The 19,837-nt window shown below is 46.3% G+C and overlaps 9 protein-coding genes across 9 annotated transcripts; 3 read left to right on the top strand and 6 right to left on the bottom strand.

Moving 5' to 3' along the window:
• Positions 1-302: 302 nt before the first annotated feature.
• Positions 303-1,246, top strand: M431DRAFT_92174 (hypothetical protein; the record flags this gene model as incomplete). Its single annotated transcript, XM_024924329.1, has 3 exons — positions 303-351; positions 404-637; positions 717-1,246. 3 exons carry the CDS (start codon positions 303-305, stop codon positions 1,244-1,246), a joined length of 813 nt encoding a protein of 270 aa, XP_024771667.1.
• A 263-nt stretch (positions 1,247-1,509) lies between these two features.
• On the bottom strand, positions 1,510-2,449 carry M431DRAFT_8285 (hypothetical protein; the record flags this gene model as incomplete). Its single annotated transcript, XM_024923227.1, has 4 exons — positions 1,510-1,695; positions 1,751-1,907; positions 1,963-2,111; positions 2,174-2,449. 4 exons carry the CDS (start codon positions 2,447-2,449, stop codon positions 1,510-1,512), a joined length of 768 nt encoding a protein of 255 aa, XP_024771666.1.
• Positions 2,450-3,421: 972 nt separating this feature from the next.
• M431DRAFT_92958 (hypothetical protein) lies at positions 3,422-4,050 on the bottom strand (the record flags this gene model as incomplete). The annotated part of the gene is made up of 2 exons (XM_024924421.1): positions 3,422-3,694; positions 3,760-4,050. 2 exons carry the CDS (start codon positions 4,048-4,050, stop codon positions 3,422-3,424), a joined length of 564 nt encoding a protein of 187 aa, XP_024771665.1.
• A 1,710-nt stretch (positions 4,051-5,760) lies between these two features.
• Positions 5,761-6,703, top strand: M431DRAFT_484915 (hypothetical protein; the record flags this gene model as incomplete). The annotated part of the gene is made up of 3 exons (XM_024916236.1): positions 5,761-6,265; positions 6,331-6,382; positions 6,442-6,703. The coding sequence occupies 3 exons, from the start codon at positions 5,761-5,763 to the stop codon at positions 6,701-6,703; spliced, it is 819 nt and encodes a 272-aa protein (XP_024771664.1).
• A 775-nt stretch (positions 6,704-7,478) lies between these two features.
• Positions 7,479-8,534, top strand: M431DRAFT_539813 (hypothetical protein; the record flags this gene model as incomplete). The annotated part of the gene is made up of 1 exon (XM_024921056.1): positions 7,479-8,534. The coding sequence occupies one exon, from the start codon at positions 7,479-7,481 to the stop codon at positions 8,496-8,498; it is 1,020 nt and encodes a 339-aa protein (XP_024771663.1). The 3' UTR covers positions 8,499-8,534.
• A 1,254-nt stretch (positions 8,535-9,788) lies between these two features.
• On the bottom strand, positions 9,789-10,805 carry M431DRAFT_92565 (hypothetical protein; the record flags this gene model as incomplete). The annotated part of the gene is made up of 2 exons (XM_024924376.1): positions 9,789-10,628; positions 10,707-10,805. Coding segments are annotated over 2 exons (939 nt in total), but the record flags the coding sequence as incomplete, so codon positions are not given.
• Positions 10,806-13,114: 2,309 nt separating this feature from the next.
• On the bottom strand, positions 13,115-14,885 carry M431DRAFT_92399 (hypothetical protein; the record flags this gene model as incomplete). Its single annotated transcript, XM_024924349.1, has 4 exons — positions 13,115-13,316; positions 13,366-13,756; positions 13,813-14,192; positions 14,248-14,885. The coding sequence occupies 4 exons, from the start codon at positions 14,883-14,885 to the stop codon at positions 13,115-13,117; spliced, it is 1,611 nt and encodes a 536-aa protein (XP_024771661.1).
• Positions 14,886-15,580: 695 nt separating this feature from the next.
• On the bottom strand, positions 15,581-16,048 carry M431DRAFT_8280 (hypothetical protein; the record flags this gene model as incomplete). Its single annotated transcript, XM_024923222.1, has 2 exons — positions 15,581-15,928; positions 15,983-16,048. 2 exons carry the CDS (start codon positions 16,046-16,048, stop codon positions 15,581-15,583), a joined length of 414 nt encoding a protein of 137 aa, XP_024771660.1.
• Positions 16,049-17,054: 1,006 nt separating this feature from the next.
• On the bottom strand, positions 17,055-19,229 carry M431DRAFT_8279 (hypothetical protein; the record flags this gene model as incomplete). Its single annotated transcript, XM_024923221.1, has 6 exons — positions 17,055-18,117; positions 18,180-18,278; positions 18,336-18,590; positions 18,640-18,751; positions 18,802-19,055; positions 19,111-19,229. 6 exons carry the CDS (start codon positions 19,227-19,229, stop codon positions 17,055-17,057), a joined length of 1,902 nt encoding a protein of 633 aa, XP_024771659.1.
• Between the last annotated feature and the right edge of the window lie 608 nt (positions 19,230-19,837).

Below are 19,837 nucleotides of genomic sequence, written 5' to 3'. Positions count from 1 at the left end.
GCTGTTACCCTATTCTCGCTATGAAAAGACAAAAAAACTCGGTTAGAATCTGAATCGGGAATGTTTTTATTATTAAAAGAACCGGCGATAAGTTAGAACATTAGAAATGATATTGATTATAGCGAGGATTGCCTATGAGTTATATAGAGTGTTGCGTAGAGGATATGCAACTTATAAAATACATCAAGTATCTCTTCGTAAGGCGTTTCTCGGATTCCAAGCAACAAGATATCAAACATACTCTGAGTCCTAGATCAAACTGTACCGCCAACGTGATACGGTGATACCATTCATTAGCCAAGATGCCTTCTTTCTCCAGCAACTTTGCCAACAAGCATGTCCTTGTTACAGGTAATAAGCGTCGTCGTATTAAATCTCTAGCTATATTAATACCCTATTCTAGGTGGATCAAAAGGAATCGGTAGATCTATTGTGGAAGCCTTTTTGACCGAAGGAGCCAATGTCTCATTTTGTGCTCGCACGATTCGGGGAGATGAATTCTCGCTCTTCAAGGGCGCTACCAATGGTGCCCGTGCTGTCGGCTCGGCCGTTGATATCAGCAGCCCCGAAGAGATTAAATCTTGGGTAGACAAAGCAGCTAAAGAGTTTGGCCGCATTGATTCAGTTATTGCCAATGGTAAGCAATGATGTTTACACTCTTCGGTCCTTAAACTGCACCTAGCTTTATTACTGATGACTTTTTCTCTTCAATACAGCATCTCCTCTGATTGGGGAAGCAACAGCTGAGGCATGGGAGAATAGCTTCCGTGCAGACATCCTGGGCTTGGTCACCTTGATCGACGCATCGACCCCGTTTCTTGAAGAGAGAGTAAAGGCTTCAGAGAATGCATCTCTTGTGGTCATCAGCTCGATGGCGGGCTTTGAAGCACGACACCCCATTGCCGGCTCTCCTTATTCGACCTTTAAGAGAGCCCAGGCGACACTGGCTAAAGATTATGCCCGCAAGCTTGGTGCTCTGGGCATTCGAATCAACTCCATTGCCCCGGGATCCATTGAGAACCCCAACATTACGCTGCCAGATGGCACGGTTCAACTGAGCCAGTATCAAATTGTAAAGAGAGACAACTATCCATTTTACAAGTCCCTTCTTGATGCTGTTCCGCTTGCGCGAACAGGTGTTCCAGAAGAGGTAGCCAACACCGTCATTTTCCTTGCCAGCGGGCTCGCTAGCTACATCAATGGAGCCAATATTGTGGTTGATGGAGGCATGTCCCTCTTTTTCTAAAAGGAGAATGATGATGGATGCCCATTGGGTAGGTCTATCAAAAGCATTTTGGTAGATTAGGATATACATAATCTATATAGATCCGATATGGGACAAATTTGGCGAAGAGTGAGCTTTTATTTGTAGAACGCGGAATGTATGTACATCCCATGTTAACAGGGTCCTGCCCATTGTGCAACCCAGAATAAACTTTTAAGATGACTTTTGATGGATGTGTAGCATAACCTCCCATTCGATATTCTAGCAATTCCCCAAGTCTTCTTCTACCATGGGATTTCCAGTCCGTCGTACTGGTTTACGCCTTCGTTGTGTTCCCAGCCTGGAACATGTATGTTGTAAAACTTTCCATTGTAAGATTTATCGGCTTTGTTCACAATGTCCCATGTTGCCTTGGCTCCCGTCTCAACGTCAAGGTCAGCCATGTCGCCGCCCATGGTAGTTTTCAGCCACTGCATCTGAATGTTAGAAAATGAAGCAGCGTGAGAGTGCTTAGGAGCCACTTACGCCGGGGGATAGTGTCAAAAAGGTAAATCCATACTTTTCATATTCAATTGCGTATTGAACCGCCATCATGTTCATTGCAGCCTTGGTGATTTTGTATGCATATGCAGGCGAGAAGGAGTACCGGTTTGCCCATGAAATTGAACCAGCAGATGATGATCTTTGAAATTGTCAGCCAAGAAATAAGAAAGTGCACTCTAGACGGATATTCTTACACCATGGCAATCTTCTTTTGCTTTCCTTTTTGTAATAAAGGAATGAATGCAGCAGTCACCCTGTGTGTTGAAGCGACGTTGACGTTGAATTCCTGCAACATTTCTTCGGCAGCCATGTTGCGGATGCCTTGTGGATAAAGTCCGCTCATCTGAGGTACCAATCTGTTAATACAGACTAGAGTTAGTGCAACTCGGAAGCGTTAATACTCACAGCAGCGTTGTTGATCAAGATATCTAACCCCTCCCCTCCAAGTTTCCCCTCAACCTCAGCAGCAGCACGCTTAACGCTTGCCGTGTCGACAACTTCGCATTCGACATTAATGACTCGTCCGCCAGAAGTCTCGATGATCTTTGTTAAGTCTTCCGACGGCTTTCCTCTTGTGGTAACGAATACCTTGGAGATAGTCGATACTGGTAGAGATGCCAGCAAACGAACAAGCCCAAGCCCCAGCCCACGCCCACCGCCGGTTACTAGAACACTCGCCATTTTGTGACAGTGGAATGTATTTAACAAAGAAATATGCTGCAAAATACCTTGCTGAACAAATAAATTTCGCCTGTCAAATCATCTCAACGTGGAGGTCCCTATATATACATCTCGGATTCTAGCGGAGATAGGGCGTTATGTAGCCTTGAACGGTACGGAGCTAGATGCACCACCGTATTTCTATCTCCGGCGGATTCCTCTGTAGCGTTGCGCAGCAACATTTACTTGAAAGAGGAGTATACGACAGAATCGGCGGTATCGTTGAGGGATTATTTCACTATCCGAATGGTTATTTTCGGTAAAATGTATGAAAGTAGAGACTCATAGCATGATCATGAGGCTGCACCAATTTTGCATTCCTTCAATGATTCCACCTGCATATTTTTTGATCAATACAATTCTTTTTAGAGAGTGCTTACTGTTGTGAGTTTTGTTTCCATGCAACGTGGAAGGAGGAGAGAAGGTGGAAGGGTCATTAACACCGATGTGCATCCAACTGCGTATTCACGCTCCATATGTGCCAAGGTCCATGGATCTGCTGTTTATTGTAAATGCAGAGAACGATTCGGCGCTTGTACTATCACCCGGCTAAATTGGACAACAGTGCATCTGCTCATGCTTTCAATAGCCAAAGAGATGCTGAATGATATGCTGGATAGCCCCAAAGTTTGGGATAATAAGAAACTATCACATGAATACTGTGGGAAACATCCCTGTGAGATATACGGCAAATTTTCGATCCTCTAGCAACCTTTTCTCTTTTATCGAATGCTTTATAACTGTTCCGCCTTCTGTCTTTCGCTTTTGTTGTTTGTAAGGTCTTGGCATCTCGGTGCACGTATATCGAGGAAGGGTTTGGTGGTATGAGCACGCCTTTTGTCTAATAGCATGAATGCCATGCGCTCTCATGATCAAAATATGCTTATAATTAATAACCTTGTCTATATGCACTTGCCCAACGCCATACCTAATCTATCCGATGCGCTGTCGCTGTTTTCTCCGAACCCATACCTCCTGTTCCGCGGGACCTGAAACCTTGTCTGCTGCTGTATCCGAACCCTTTACTTCGCGCAACTGAGTTTCCCAAAGCCCAAGCTGATAGTTTCCACGATCTCCTGAACCGGTAAATAGATCAAATGACCAGCCATGTTTTGGACAGGTTAGTCCTGCACTCAAGACAACGCCGAAATCCTCAATGTCAAATGGGGTGGCTTGCGAGAGAGGGTAAGATGAATGTGGGCATTTCTTCATACAACAGTCATTATGGGCTCTTCCACATGGATGATATTCACAGTTGCGCTTGGACTTACATGATCAACGGCATGGAATTTGCCCCTGTACTTGAATACAAGGACTTGGCCTTTTAAACCCTTCAAATCAGAACTTTCCAAATCTCCATCCTGATCAATCAAGACTTCTGCCCTTTGCGAGCTGTCTTCTCTGGGCACCTGAAAGACTTTGCATCCCGGTCTATACTCTTCACTACACGTCCTGTATTTTGCCAAGTTGTCGTCATCGAGCCCCGAGTCGGGAAACGACGAGGCCAGACCGACGGAGAACCATTCAGCGCCCAGCCGAGATGGAGCGTCGAAGAAGCTCATATCCAAACCTGGGATATGGCAGTTGAAGCTTCAGGTCTGACGGCAGGCTGGTGACGATTCTGTCATACAAGATCTGTGAGGCAAATACAGCTTGGAGCTTCACGAACGATTAGATAATCACACTCAAAAATTTACCGTCGGGTACATTTTCACGTGATTGATCACATGAGTCAAAATCAACAAGATCCCCTGAAGTCTTGAATTGGGAGGCTCGTATGGAGATAATAGCGTGACAATTGCGCGTTATCATGATTCCGATTCACTCCATATTAATCCACCACTCAGAGGCGGCGGAATTCACATCTCGTTTGACGATTTATATTCGTGAATGCAACGTTTGCTAATGCAGGAACATGTACGGAGTAGGAACTTCAAAAAACCCAGCGTGACTACACAAATGTTATGCTAGTCATGACTCGTAATCTTCATGCCAGACGCATGCTACTTTTCATTCAAGCATCACCCAGTTCCATTGGAATTGGAGTTGTTAATATCTCGTACCATTATAATGATCTTGTTACTGGCACATTGGGCTTCTCTTGCTTCCATTGTATCCAGTCCTTTGACTTGGAGGGAAATCCTACCCAATGATCCAGTAGCCTCTCTTTCAAATTGCTGACATGTGCTTTTACATGGAAGATCAGACTGACAAGTGACGTATGGTCTCACTTCCACAAGGGTTCAATCTTGGCTTCATGTTAGCTGCCGCGCTAGCACTCAAACATCGGCGTTCGTGGGCTTTTAAGCATAGCTCTTCTCCAGCCTTCGGCATAAACCTGTCAAGCTGTTCACGATCTCCGCAGTCTCGGTGACGGATAGGCGGAGGCGCGCATCAAGGCTGCAGTTGCTACTACCAAACTGGCTTCCCTCTCCGTTCAAATCTTCATCTAATCTTTGACGGCAATTCGGCATGCTTCTTCACGCTAAATCATGATAGACAGCTTACCATTCACAACATTGTCAATCACACGTGCTAGAGATCAACGCATTGAATTCATCTGCAACGGCCCACTAGACCAATCACCAACAGTAAGCCCTAGCGCGCGAAGCGAGGATCAATTGAGCCCCATATCGAAATGTCAAAAAGCCGTCAAAAGTCCGTCAACATCATGGAGACTTAATATATGGAATCAGAGCTATTTGATGCGTGACTTATACTAGCTAATGCAAGGTGATTCGTATTATCAGATGAATACAAGTCCCCAATAGCATCATGTCCGAAAACAACGTGCCTCTTGCTCTTTGCGATTTCTTCATACAAATTATTTTTTCCGGCGACATCGGATGATGCCCATACAAGGCGAGATTTTCCATTTCCGGAAAGTCTCTAACATCGTGCTTTCGGACATTGGTTCGGAAGCATCCGTGGAAAAATTCCAGCGGCGTGCAAGGACCGGCCTTTCAAGCATGACATGGAGCGTGTTTGCCCCAAAAGCTCTTGGGCAAAACGAAAAGAGAAGGTGAAAAAGGCGGCTTCGTTTATACGGATCGACAGGCCGGGTAGCTGTCCTTCCTATTCGAGCTCGTCGTACGGGTGGGATGGCGTTGATTTCCCGTCGGTGAGAGGCGATAGCGCAGCGTCTTCTTCGTATCTTGTGTCGCGTTGAGAGAAGATATAAAAGCATCGATCGGTATCGCTAAGTCTGATCGATTTCTTGGCATCTCATTTCATCCTTCATCTCAACCTTGCGAAGACCATCTGCCGTCATCATGGGTTTCGCTAAGATCGTTCCTCTTCTGCTGCTCGCCGCCAAAGCTGCTCTGGCAAACACCCCGATTGCCGTCAGCGATTTCACCACGAATGGAGGTCTAGCTGCTGCTATGGCCGCTGCTCCCATGTGGTACATGGCTTCAGGTACCTGCATGCCCTCGGCTGCTGAGGATGGCGAGGGTAACCAGACCAACGGCGTGGATGCGGATAACTGCAACATCAACGCCCTGGCAAATGGCTGCCCTCAACAGCCTCCCTGGCAAGGAGCCAACACGTTTTATGGAAATGTGACTGGAGAACCGTTTTTCACGATACCTACGTACTGGGAGGCAACCTTCTGCAACGGAGACTCCTCTGGCTCAGATCCTTCATACCGCATCATCTACTACGTGTACTTCAAGAAGGACACCGGCCACAAGAGCGACTGGGAAGGCATCGTCGTGAGATTCACCAGCCCGGATGGAGGCAACACTTATACTCGCGAATCAGTCATCATGGAGCAAGGTCCGTCCCATTAACACGTACCTCGATATCGATTCGTCCTCGTCCCATCGCTAATCTTGATATAGATGGTAACCACGTCCACATCAGCTGGTCCGATGTCAACGACACTTTCCAGGGGTAAGTTATCGATCCAGAACCGTGAAATAACGAGTCAGTTGCTAACTTTGTGTTTGTAGCGATGACGACTGGCAGGCGTTTGCTCAGAAGAACCTCGACCACGGCAAGTTCTATTTTGGCAAATTCCACCACTCTGTTCACCAAGACTGGTACACTGCGGCCTTCAAGAACACCTGCCCTCCCCTCTCAGCCGATGACTACCGTAACTCGGACTACCAATTCTGGGCGGCGAACAACCTGCGTCCTGTGTCGGTTCTGAACCCGAACTGGGTCTGGGGCAAGGCCGACTCACCCGCCAACCAGGACATCTGCTCTTACTAGACTGTCATATTTGGCGGAGGTCAAGATATGTGCTCGTTTGGTCTTTGAAGAAGCAAAGTCATGATGTATGAAGGATATGTATGGAAATGTAATTGAGAATGTAAAATAGAGGGATGGTAGATTATCTATACCAGCAGCTTACAAGAGGGGAATTATACCCACCAATTGCATTTTCTATCAAGTTATCTTGGTGATATTAATACTCCGTAACGAGAAAAGAAATGTGACAAAATTCAGGTGCCCTCGTCTCGCTTGCACTCTGTAAGTCCAATTGAATTGCAACCTCACGACGCCTCATCGCAGCGATTTGATCGGAAAGCTAGCCGTTTTGAGCTTTATATGAAGTTGAGCACACGAATTCATCTTTAAGACCCACGATTGGTGGGTAGCTGGCTCGGAAAACTAACCTCTTTAGTAGCGCTCACAAGATTAAGACTCGATTTGGCTATATGTCTATCGAGTCCTGCAGATTGAATCTCCTGCAGATTAAATCGCAGATATGGTTGATTCCTAAAGGGAAATTTCTGCTGACCTCGAAACTAGCCTTTTGTAGTTACGCTCGAAGTGATAGATCTTCATTTGAAGACGGGGTTCAGACAAGTTTTGCATTCCAACGGACAATCGCGAATTCCGTATAGAAGTGGTAGTAATAAGGAGATGAATCAAGCAGTATATATAAGAAGCTCATTTACACGACAGAAATATTTGTCTGTTCTTCAGCGTAGAGAATTCAACAGCATCTCTGACCGAAAGTTTTTACGTTCTCTTCATTACAATGTCCACTGTTCTTGTCACAGGTGGCTCAGGCTACGTAGCCTCTCACTTGATCTTGAAGCTGCTACAAGATGGCTACACCGTCCGAACTACAATTCGAAGCATGTCCAAGGAGCGAAATGTCAGATCAGTGCTACAAAAAGCCGGTGCAGGACAACTGGACCGCCTGTCATTTTATGCCGCCGACTTGACTCAGGATAAAGGCTGGGATGAAGCTATCCAAGGCTGCACCTATGTCCACCACGTCGCATCACCATTTCCCGGAGGGGCACCAAAAGACGAAAACGAGCTGATCATACCGGCAAGGGAGGGAACTCTACGAGTTTTAAAGGCAGCTCGAAACGCTCACGTTAAAAGAGTAGTATTCACATCCTCCTTTGCCACAATCGGATACGGAGGCAAGGATCGACAGGAACCATATACTGAAGAAGACTGGTCCGTGTTGGATGGCCTGCCAGCATATCACAAAAGCAAGACTCTAGCAGAAAAGGCTGCCTGGGAGTTCATTGAGAATGAAGGAGGGGATCTAGAACTCAGTGTCGTCTGCCCAGTTGGCATATTCGGCCCTGTGCTGAGCAACGACATGTCATCGTCCATTACACTCATCACGAAGCTCATGGATGGAAGCATTGGGAAATGCCCTCGGACATACTTCAACATCGTGGACGTCCGCGACTTGGCCGATCTACATATCCGGGCTATGCTTGACCCTGCAGCAAAAGGGGAACGCTTTATTGCCGCCAGTGACGGCAAACCCATGGCACTTTTCGACGTCGCTCAGACCATTTCCAAGGGTCGTCCCGAAAAGGCAAAAAAGGTTCCAACGGGTGAAACGCCTTCATGGGTCGTTCGGATTGCCGGTATATTTAGCCCTACCGCTCGCCAAGTTGTGCCAGTTCTCGACGTTATAAGAGCACTTAAGAATGAAAAGTCAAAGAAAGTTCTCGGTTGGACGCCTAGGACGCCACAGCAGACAATACTTGATACGGTGGACAGCCTGGTTGAGCATGGTATTATATAGTTGGAAATGTTGCCTGGTGATTACGTGAGGAGAACCATTCTTCAGAAAATATATAGTAATAATTTTTTGTATTTCCTTTTGTGTTTTAGAAGTAGTTTTTAATATTTCTCATATCAGAGTATAGAGTTCTGTTTATCCTTGGACTGGTATTTATCTGCCATTATCATGTATTAACTATCAAAGTCACGCGGTATACCATTATTGCAAGTATGTAATCGCAAATTGAGCTATGCTATGTAGAGTGCTGCAATGTCGCTATCGATTAAATCTGTCGAACTAAGCAAAGACTTTCGTCTGCTACTCGTAAAAGCTATGTCCTAAGCATGGTCCCCTGGCCAATATTTTCTCCTAATTCGCGTGGAATTATCCATTGATACATACAAGACTTGCCGAAATTCATTCCTTATCTCCCACCAAACCAAATTCTTCATCCGCCGACTCCTCGCCTTCATCCTCATCTTCAATCTCGCCTTCCATATCCTCGGGATGAACAAACTCGTCAGATTTATACTTGTTCTTTCGAGCTTCAAATTGGACCTTCAGAGCTTTGGCCTATTGCTTCTTCGACTTGTTCGACTTCACAACCATAATATGCCGCTCAAGCCTTTCCTCCATTTTTTTGACGTAAGAGCTGCTCTCTACAAGTGAGCCATGTCTCAAATTCTTCCACGTTGATCTCCTGGCTCATTTCCAACATGGCAACCATGAGATACTCATCGTTTTCCGTCCAGAATTGCTCGCGATCTGTCGTCATCACAAGCTTGGCAAGGGCAGAGCAAGCGTGTCCCAACTTCACAACCATCTGCGTATAGTATTCCATCTTAGGACTGTCGCGATCATAAGTTACAACCCAGGCGCAGCGATTGAAAGGATGGTTCATGTACGCCTTCATTAGCTCGAAAAAGACAACCTCGCAGTGTGCTCCAGAAATCCAGTACGGAAGACTTGCCTCAGCAGACAATTGCCGAGACCATTTGGTAAGAAGCACTCTTTCTTGATGATTATGGAAAGAATTCTTGACCTTCAGGTTGTGTCACTTCACAGCGTTCTTCTGTCCCAAACGATTCAATCGGCCGTGGATTTGCAAAATCGTCTTTGCGTTGAAGTGCATGTTGACCAAAACGCCCTTGCAGCAAGCCGTGTGCAAGTTCATACCTACGCTCATTATGTTTATATTGGCAATAAACACTTGGGCGTCTGAGGTCGGATCACAAAAAAGTCGAACTGCTTCAATCTTCGCATCGGGCTTGTCTGTAGACTTCACAGTCAGCGTGTAAAATCCTGCCATTATCATAGCTGCAAACAAGAGCCTAAAGATACAAGGTTAGTCTGAGCTGAGAGTGGTCGCAAGGAGGTAGAGTTATTCTGGCATAAATGAGAAAATCTCATGGATGCAAGAGTAACATAGAACCGGAAGCTTAATGCTGTTTCTATCGTGTCATACACCACAGTTCGCTCCTTGTCCTGCAAGACGTATTTATGCGCGAGTTCGAGACATCGAGCGAGTATAGGACTGGTTGCGCACAACCAGTTGAGCCATCCACTGCGACCAGTCAGGGCATTCACATCGGGATCCAGGCATGTCCGGGTGAAGAAATAGTCGAGGCCGGCGTTTCGGTCGTATGAGAGTAGCGTCTGGACATGTTTGACGCCGACGGTCGGGCCTCTACCCTTATCGTTGCGGCCACCATGACTCTGCAGCTGCGAGCTAGGCGGAATATTCACATCACGAAAGGCAGTAATGGCACTCTCATCAGTGTTCGCGTCTGCGCCAAAGATCTCCTCGATATTACTGTAAAGGATCTTGGAATTGCGCCAGTCATACGCAATCAACATCCCTTCGCGATATGCCGAGAAGTTAATTGATCTTTCCTGCTGCGAACTGCTGATATTCCCTCGGCTTGCAGTGAAGTTTTCCCCCTGCCCAGGGATAAACGAGTTCGTTGCACAGGTTCTTCCGTGGTCTTGAATGTAGCTCTGGTGCTTTCCGTCGAAGTTAAGCTCCTCCGTAACGATCGTCATGGGGAGAAGGTCAGCGCCAGGGTAACACGGTGTTCCATCTGGGAGCACCAAGCGAGATCTGAGAGCACGCCGCAGTGAAAGAAGGCCGAGAACAGGTGCCACGATATTCTGTCCAAAAGAGCTCGTCCAGTCGGCCCTCGAGCCAGCCGCCTCAACAAAAATTGTGTTCAAATGCCATATCTTGACGCCAGTCCGCTTGTAAAACTCCTCCATCTCGTCCCATGATGTCGTCCGGTATTTTCCCTCGAACTTAGTGGTGAAGATGCCTCGGGTAGAACTGCCATCTTCCTACATGCTCTCTTCGGTTGGCTTGTAGTCGTTTCGCCATAAGCCCTGGATATGTGAAATAGGTTTAGGGAAGACCAAGGTTTTCATCTCCAATCCTTGCTATTATCTTCTACTATCTACGACTACCTGCTACTACTCACTACTGTCTGCTACTGTCTGCTACTGTCTGCTACTGTCTGCTACTGTCTGCTACTGTCTGCTACTGTCTGCTATTACCTACTACTACCTACTACTACCTAATACTATTTACTATTGTCTACTATTGTCTACTACTATCTGCTATAGGCCTCCAGCTGCTTTGGCGTCATGGATATATCGCCTTGGGGTCGCTCCATAAGGGGGGTATGGCTGCAGAGAGGGAGCCAGCTGGCGGCTTCTCTCTTCCAAGGCAAGAACTCAGTCTAGAGGCCGTCCATCTTGGTTTCGAAAATGGCGCAAAAAGGATGTGCAAAGACTGCCTCTACGGCGATAAAGCAAACGCGAGCAGTAAGGACTAAGCCAACAGGGGGAATGGGGGTCCAGCAAAGGAGGCCAAGGTTGGTCATAGTATAGGCATCGTCAAGGGCCGCTTGCACAAAGCGAGGAAGGGCGGTGCCCGGATCATAATTTTGAAGCCTCATGGAAACACCATTCAGGCCATTTGTGCCAGAGCCAATGTATAGCTTTGGGGGGAACCAGGCTTTTCCAAGAGAATTGCATAGACGGCCTAAAGTTTCGGGCCAGGGGGGGCAGTAGCAAGCGAAAAAAGTCGACTGATGGCGGAGAGGAAGAGCGGAGGATCTTAAGAAGAGCCGGCGGAAAGCTCAAAGGTGTGGTGGAGCAGATCTGCTGGAAGAAATCCTAGTCCCCCAGCTTGGTCTTATAAATAGGGCAAATATGCCACTCAGGAGCATCCACAGTGATCGTACACCACGTATACCCATCCATAACCACTTGGAGAGAGACGGCCGTTGGAGACGATACTGTCTGCTACTACTGCTACTGTTTGCTTTTTTTTATTAGCACATTGTTAATTTGTAAAAAGTGATTGACAGGAACCAGCGTGATTCGATCGTTGACGTGATCAAAACGCATCACGGTCGCGTCATGTTGCTCGATGAGGTAACACTCAAGCTTTTGGAGGCACTGGCAGATGCAGGAACCTGGTTCTTGAAACCCGCTTTGGGGCAACGTGATTTGCGATGCGTCCATTCTGCGCCGAGGCGGAAAGGGTTTTACTGGCTTTCGTCTCCAGGTCCCTCTTCTCAAAGCCCTTTACATCCCCCAGGTATCCTCAATAAACTACGGAGAATTACAAAGAAGTTCCCAAACGACGTGCTTACATGTATAGATAAGGACACCCTGCATACATTCTTTGTCTGGCACGACCTTATTCGTACTCCGAATCTAGGCCAGGAAAATAACTGGAAGAGGTCCGGAAGGGAGTAAAGCAGGCCTCAGCAGCATGGACCGTCCCCCTGGAGTACCTGGTGCGATGCATCCTCGCCACATCTGAGGTGGCATGAGGAAATGGGATTCAGCGAATAAATACATTTTTTTTCTGTACGTCGACTACATGTTCGAGCGGACTAAGAGAGACCAGCCTTTTCGACCAACGGTGTTACGGCGGACACTGAGTTAATACTACAAGGGCAGTTATGAGTTGCAGGGAAAGAGGCTTTACTTTTGCCCAGAAATGACCGTACTCCCGCAGACGGCACTTTAGTCGAGTGCAAGCTTGTGAACCCCGTCCTTGCTAAGCAAATTCGCTTATCAAGTGACATATGATCCCACTCGGGCCCGAATGGAATGCGTTCATTATGGTTCTTTTACAGGTGGTTTGACCAATCTTAGAGCTAAAAGATATTAACACTGGTGCCCACGGATGAGATGGAACTTCTCCCCGAGCCTGATTTGGAGATCAATGTGGCGGTCATCATGAACAACCTCAACACCAGATTCAGCTAGGCATTCCTGAACAAAACCTCTTACACTAAGCTTACTAGTAATAAAAATATTATGCTGGAATGTTGCCTTCTTAATCACTGTTGAAAGGCCGTTCACATTGAATGAATGAGTCAACAACATCTTTTTCGTAGCAAATTGCTCAGTCCGTCCAAAATGTACATGTATTCTTTGGGTATCATGCTGCCAAATGTTGAGTGGTAGCTCCCATGAAACAAAATTAAAATGTTGAAATCCCAAGAAAGGTAATCATCAGATCCGTATGCCGCCAAACACCTTGTTGAGAATAGGTGTTGCTGCCTTGTTGAAACTCCTTGCACCGATTAATGCACTCTTTTTATGTTTGCCCACGCTTGCCAAGTTTAAGCTTTTCCATATACATCAACAATCCATTGACAGAATTCTGTCCATCTTTTACCGTAGTCGCTGAGCAAATTCTCCTTTGTCGCTGTATCAACACAGCTATAGGAAATGCTCCATTCGGCTAGAGTCCGCCAACCCATAAGTGACATATTCTCACTACTCATCATCGCTTGATGGAAATCGTGAGATAGCATACTCGCTCTGCATCTGTCAATACTAATTCTCTATTGAAGCACTGATAAGCACTCACTTCCAAGATCCAGGATCATCGCTGTTGACAGTGCAAGGGACACAATTGGCCAGGAGAACGGGCAAGTGGTGCGATTTTGTTGTCGGGACCAACCCCAAGACTTCGTTGGATATGGGGCACGTCTCAATGGCAATCTGCCTCTCCTTGCAAATTTGCATTAGAAGTGGGTGCTTGGTGATACTGAAACCGTGTCCGATGCGCTTCGTATCCAACAGGATAGCATCGTACAAGTTGGAATCCGTTTCTCCCCCGTGATCTAGCGTCTCGCCGGCATGGAATATGAATGGCAGATCGAGATTCAATGCTGTAATTTTAGCACGCATCGCGAGAAGATCAGAAACCCAGTAAGAAAGCGGGTGTCCTGTATCTTCTTGTCCCTGCATATCAAAAGCTAGAAAATGTGTGAGTCTTTTAATAATGAGCCAGTGAGAATCAGGGAAATCTCACCGCAGATGAGGTCTGGGAACAGTTGCTTCATTTCGATGCAGTTATCCATGCACCAAAGCATGGCTTCTCGAGACGAAGATCGCATGCATGCATAAATAACCTTGACACCATAGAATACATGTCCTGCAGCGTGTATCTTTGGGACTTCCTCTTTCAATACCTGCTGGAAAATCTCCAACGCTTCCTTCTGCTTAAGTTCTCGAGTGCCATTATCAGACTTGATGGAAAATCCGTAATTAAGAGCTACTCGAATCTCGGCGTACATGATGCCATCTTGGGCAAATTTCCAGAGCACTCTTCTAAATTGTTCTCTGTAGGCCGTCTCATAGCCGAACATGGATCGGATAACCGTGACCGCCCGAATAAATTGTTGCCAAATGCTAGTAATCTTAGCTTCTCGGGTTATTCTACCACATGTCCCTTGTTTATGCTTACCCGTTAACTGTCTGCTTGGGATGATAGGCATCATCTGGCTGTAAGACCATTCGCTTATAGAGCCACAATTCCGCCTTCTCTGCTCCACCTGGAAACTTGCTTAAGAAATCGGAATATCGCATCCAGGATCCAGCGACATACGCCTTGCTGAACAGGTTGGTGGATTCAGTCAGAGCTATATCTTGGCTGAACACGTCGAATTGAGGCAAAGCATAAGCGAAGAGCCCCTCGGAGACTAATGGAACGTCGCATTTGATGTAGAGATTCGGTTGGTTCCTGGCATCGCTGAGGGCAGTGTCCGGAGGCAGAAGGCAGTCGTAGTGGCAATGCAAAAGACAGCCTTTGGGGGCTTTTATAGCAATATCGAATAGTTTGCTATCCGGAACAAGATCTAAGCCATGGAAAAACCGGTGGCCAGCTTCGTGTCCGGAGCCATCACTCTTGACACCATAGATATTCTTGTCTTCCCATTTTTTGAGGCGCTGAATAATATCTTCAGCTTCCGCCTCTAGAGTTGTCCTTTGGACCAAACCTTCATATCCATGGGCCTTCTCCGCGTTCACAAGCGACTCGCGAGCCTTGAGATATTCATCCAAAGACCCAAATGGCCCGGACTGCTGCAGTGAACTGGCCGGCATTTTCCAATATTCGTGCCAGATGAGGGGTCATTCAGGTGCAAAGTTGCTGTTAAGAAAACAGTTGGAAAGTTCGGCGAGACTAGCCCCCCGGAAATACGTACACAGTGACAGATCTGAACTTCTCGCCGATGTCAATCCGATATATCGATTATTTATTACGGAACTCGGCTCAGTATATATGACTCTTTGAAAGTCTTAGTTTTACCCCGCTATGAACAGTTCAACATGTGCTTATTGGGATTACTGATATGATATACTCGGGATTCTTTTCTTCTATGTATTTTCCTAAGATTTATTTTAATCATGATATTGCTTTCCGTTTAATACAAGAGACAGCAAACATTTGAAATCTGTCACCTTTTGTGATAAAAACTTCTTCAGATCTTAGGTATCGAGAAGTCTCTCACCCGGAGTAAGGTGGGGTGCAACAACGGGAAGAAAAGTGCCGACTCCATTGCAGCTCACTAGCAAGCTTACCGTTCGTACAAATCAAAAGAAACGAAACCAAGAAAGGCTAGCTTTCCGAAGCACATATAGCTTGAATCTTTGAATGATAGCAGGGGTCATTTTTGCTTAGTTCATGATCCGATCGAACTATACATACACATAAATAATTGTAGCAGCAATATGAATACAAGATGAACCTGCTCCGCCGCATCATTCCATCCCCAAAACATTGTTCATTCTTATAGTATCTAGTCAAATCCTTGCTTTTGAGCAGCGGCACCAACTTCAGTTAACCAAGGCTGCCTGATTCTCACATTCAACTCCGCGACAGGTTGGCTGACCTTGTCCTTAGCAGGGCCATCCAACGTTCCCGCTTGGACCAAAGAGACTGGTGCAAACATATCTGCAGTAGCCTGCTTGTAGATTGTCGTGCCGCAGTCGCCACAGAAGAATTTGGTCAAGTCGAATCCATCCTCGTGTTTTTCAGTGTGAGATTTGGGAGATCCAGTCACCTTCAGCTTGTCTCGCGGGACAGGAATATTGGCGGTATTAGTTGTCCCGGATATCTTTTGGCAGGTTAGGCAGTGACACAAAATCTGCATCATGTTCAGTATGCATCTTCAGTTTTCCATTCAGTTGTGAAATCCTACCACGTGCTTAGAGTCCCCTTCGAACTCGTATTTGAGGTTGCCGCACCAGCAGCTGCCTGTCGACATCTTGACTGTCTGGGGGGATTTGTTGTAGAACAGCTGAAATAAGCTGAAATAAACGAATATTCGCTGATGAAATGAATCTCAGAGGTAAGGCTGTTTAAGCTGAAAGGCGAAGGGCAGAAGGTTCATTTATACACAACTTAGACCCATCAATAACGAGCCTAACGATTTCTGATGCCGAGATGATGTAACAACCCCAACAACCCCATTCTCTGTCTAAATTCACACATTGGCTTCCAACACGATAGCTGACAGCTCACAATACGCTTATAATGCGGGGAAAAGCCTAGACGCTTCGACTCTCTAATATTTTACACAGCTTCGCCACCATGTAAACGCCCTTCTCTGCAAGCCACGCAGGTCATGCCACACAATGTTTCAGCTTTGGACTCTTCATCAATTCGCATTTGGTTTGTAATACAATATTATATGTCTTACTCGAGTTTGAGTTTGAACCAAAGGCGCAGTCACCATTATAGTCTTGGATAAGCACTATCTGGCTATGCGCCTAGTTTCCCTATTCTTACTATTTCTGGGAATGTTACCGAATTGCAGAAGTTGGCACCATTGCTACCCTCGCCGGTTCAATAATAGGCAAGCGGGTATCGGAGAAGAAAACAGGGACCACAAGATGAATATTCACGCACAAATCAGCACCAAGAGTACCATTTATGTAAATCGGCTGCTGCTGTTGTGTGCGTATAGCTATTTTGGGTATTTAAAATCCCCGGTTCCCTGCATTGCCGATATCCGCCAGATAGCCTATTTGGAGGCTGAGTTCTTGAAATGGGCAAATGCCGCCACTCCTATGGAATAGACGTGCATCTTTCTAGTGGGGTAGTGAAGGGAAGAGACCTAACAATAGGCTACTAGAGGATGGTGACATATTAATGTTTATTTATTTAATTGTTTCTTCTCTAAATTACACCCGACAGCCAAGTCTCTGCCCTTGTACCATTTTTTTAGTTTTCAATTTTATATCCGCATACGTCTCGTGTTATGAGTCGACTCATGCCCACGAGAAATGTTCGGCGTGAAAATAGACTTGACCGGCTTTCGAACCTGTAATAATGTTTAGGTTTTCCTCGGCGGCAGCATTTCGTACATCGTTCTGCATTGTGGTAGGTCCACAAACATAGACGTTGAGCGATTGCTCAGATTCCAATACCCTGGTTGCCTCCTCGTGGATAATTTGAGGTAGCTGTGGCCGGCCCTGGCACTCCTTTTCTGGCAAAATGGGCTTGTGTCCCTCTTCTGGAATTATTTTATCACCTGCCAATGTGTCGGATTCTTTCGGAGCCGGGTCTTCTATAGCTATATGTGTTGAATTGACATTTTGTGAATCCGCTCCGGTCACATAGACTTGTACGTCAATATGAGATGATGAATCCGTTGCTGAAGATTTTGCTAACAGCTCATTGATGGTACGGAGAAACCATGTGCGGCTATTGAAGTCTCGAGTAACCATGATGACACGCAGCGAGAGAGGTCCAGAACTGGCGCTTTTAGAAACGACTTTGGTTGGAAAATCGCTCTTGTCGTCGGTTGACACGATTTGGCCATGCTCCTCATCTGCTGACATCCAACGCTGCCTGACAAATTGTTCGATGAACGGGAAACACCAGCCTGCGCCCGAGCCGCCTGCAATGACGAGGAGATGTCCACCATCATAATACTGCTGCTCATTGATACCACCGTAGGGACCATCGATGAGTACGGGCACCGAACTTCCAGGCTGTTCAACAGCATGTTGCTGTAACTTAGCAGTGAGGCCGGTTCCCTGACGAATATAAAAGACGAGTTCAGATTGCTCATTCGGCCCCGCCGCAGGCAAAGAGCAGATAGTAAAAGGGTGAGACGAGAGAGTGTGTAGTAGACCAAAGCTTGTAAATCGCAGGAAACAATGCTGCCCTGGTTTCCAGTTGAACTTAACCGGAACTGTGATGCGAATGAAACCATTGTCTTCCACAAGAAGCTGAGCTTTCTGACCAACGCCGTACTCAAAGTAGGTTCGGAGCCAGGGGTAGACGTAACAAGGAACATATACAGCGGCTGTAGCGATGAAATAGTCCCTGTGAATATGTCAATATCTACATCTTTGTATGCTGTGTGGGCAGTAGCTGATTATTCTTACCATGAGCTGAGTCTAAAGCCGCAGTGCCAAAAGAATGTCACCATGAATAGAACGACGGCGAAGAGATGCGTCATCTTGAAGAATTCATAACCGAGATTTCTGAGCTTTAGATTAGCCACATTCTTTGGCATTTATGGCTTCTAGATTGCAACCCACCGGATTGTGCTATGAGACGCAAAGGTGAGCCATGCTTGAAAGACTAACGCAACGATGCCGGTCCAGTAAAATACAAGATTGGACGAAAGGTGATGGTGTATGTCATGAAATCTGATGTGGTATACAATGAATGGGAATGTGTGCATGAGCGCAAGGATAAAAAAGGCATAAGAAATCCATCTGTGGAAGACCTGGAGTCTCTCGTACGAAACTGCCGTCAACAGTGTGATCCAATTCGTCTTGCTTGCGGTCGCGCTGGATACTGTTAGTGTTTTTCAAGCTTTATCGCTCTGAATTGACGTACAAGATGAATGGCATGCATGCCAGACTCAGCCATCCAGATCTGGTTGCCAGGGCAGGCGAATTGCCATATATCTTGCTTGACCAATAGTAAGGCTGTGGAATCAAGTCCATACCTAACCAAACGATCAGGTTCCATCATAACATCAGTTTATTTTCGACTTACCGAAGAAGAAGATGGTCCCAACAAGTCCCAAGAGAAGAATTCCAACCGGGGCTGAGTTCCATTTTAACGACTTGACGTGAAAACCACGATAAGAGAGATATCGAACAACAGCAATTAATTTCTGCCATAATAGGGGCCCTCGGGATCGTCGATAGCCAAGGGTTCCCGATATGAAATGGCCAATAATGAAAATGCCGATGGCGCACATAAAAAATGCAATTGTTGGCAGGGCAAAAACATGGTCGGCGATGTACCTGACGGGAAATGGGTCAGTTGAATACTGCCAACGATGATTCCAGATCGTCATACCAATAGTGCCAGCGTTGCTTATACCAGGCGCATTGTTCGGCAGTGAGTGGATCGCATACGAATGCGCGGCTTGAATGCAGCTGAACTGGCTGAGGAAGCCATGCGGGATTGCCCATCATCTTTGCGGGTTTCTGTAGGGGTTGGTTGCCCCCCTCTATTATCGGCAAGTTTAGCTTCGACACAGCAGCAGAAGGGGAAAGGGGGGGCAAGGCAGAGATTTAAACAACAAAAGAAGACTCACAAGCTTGTTGCTCAGTAACAGTAGATTTGTTTTATGGCACGAAATGTCCATCCTGTCATTGGTCGAGAGCGGCTGTCTGTGAATGGTCTGGACGGAAATTTCTGTTTAAAAAAAGAACCGCTTTAGCTATCTCTCTTAAACAAAAGCATCAAATTGCCGTCTAATGGTGGTGTGATTACATATTCATTGAGAGCGTGTTTGAGCAAGTTTCTCCACTGACTCGGGGGTTAAAAAGAGATGGTGCATGATCACATCTGATAACCTTGTTTACTAGCCGATAATTCCTCACTTGTGCCGTTTCTGATTCGGCAGCTGGGATCAACATGCTACAGAACCAGTTAGCAGAAGGCGCATGAAGACATGGAATGATTCATCCTTTCCCCCACCTACAACGAAGAGTCAGGTCACATCTCCATTGAAGCGCATGTTGGAACTTCAAGAATATAAAGGTGGCCACAGTGAATTTTGAGCTGATTCTGGCTATTG

Source organism: Trichoderma harzianum, assembly GCF_003025095.1.
Source record: "Trichoderma harzianum CBS 226.95 unplaced genomic scaffold M431scaffold_11, whole genome shotgun sequence".
In the NCBI taxonomy this organism is placed as follows: domain Eukaryota; kingdom Fungi; phylum Ascomycota; class Sordariomycetes; order Hypocreales; family Hypocreaceae; genus Trichoderma; species Trichoderma harzianum.
This window is presented reverse-complemented; position numbering and strand designations above follow the sequence as displayed.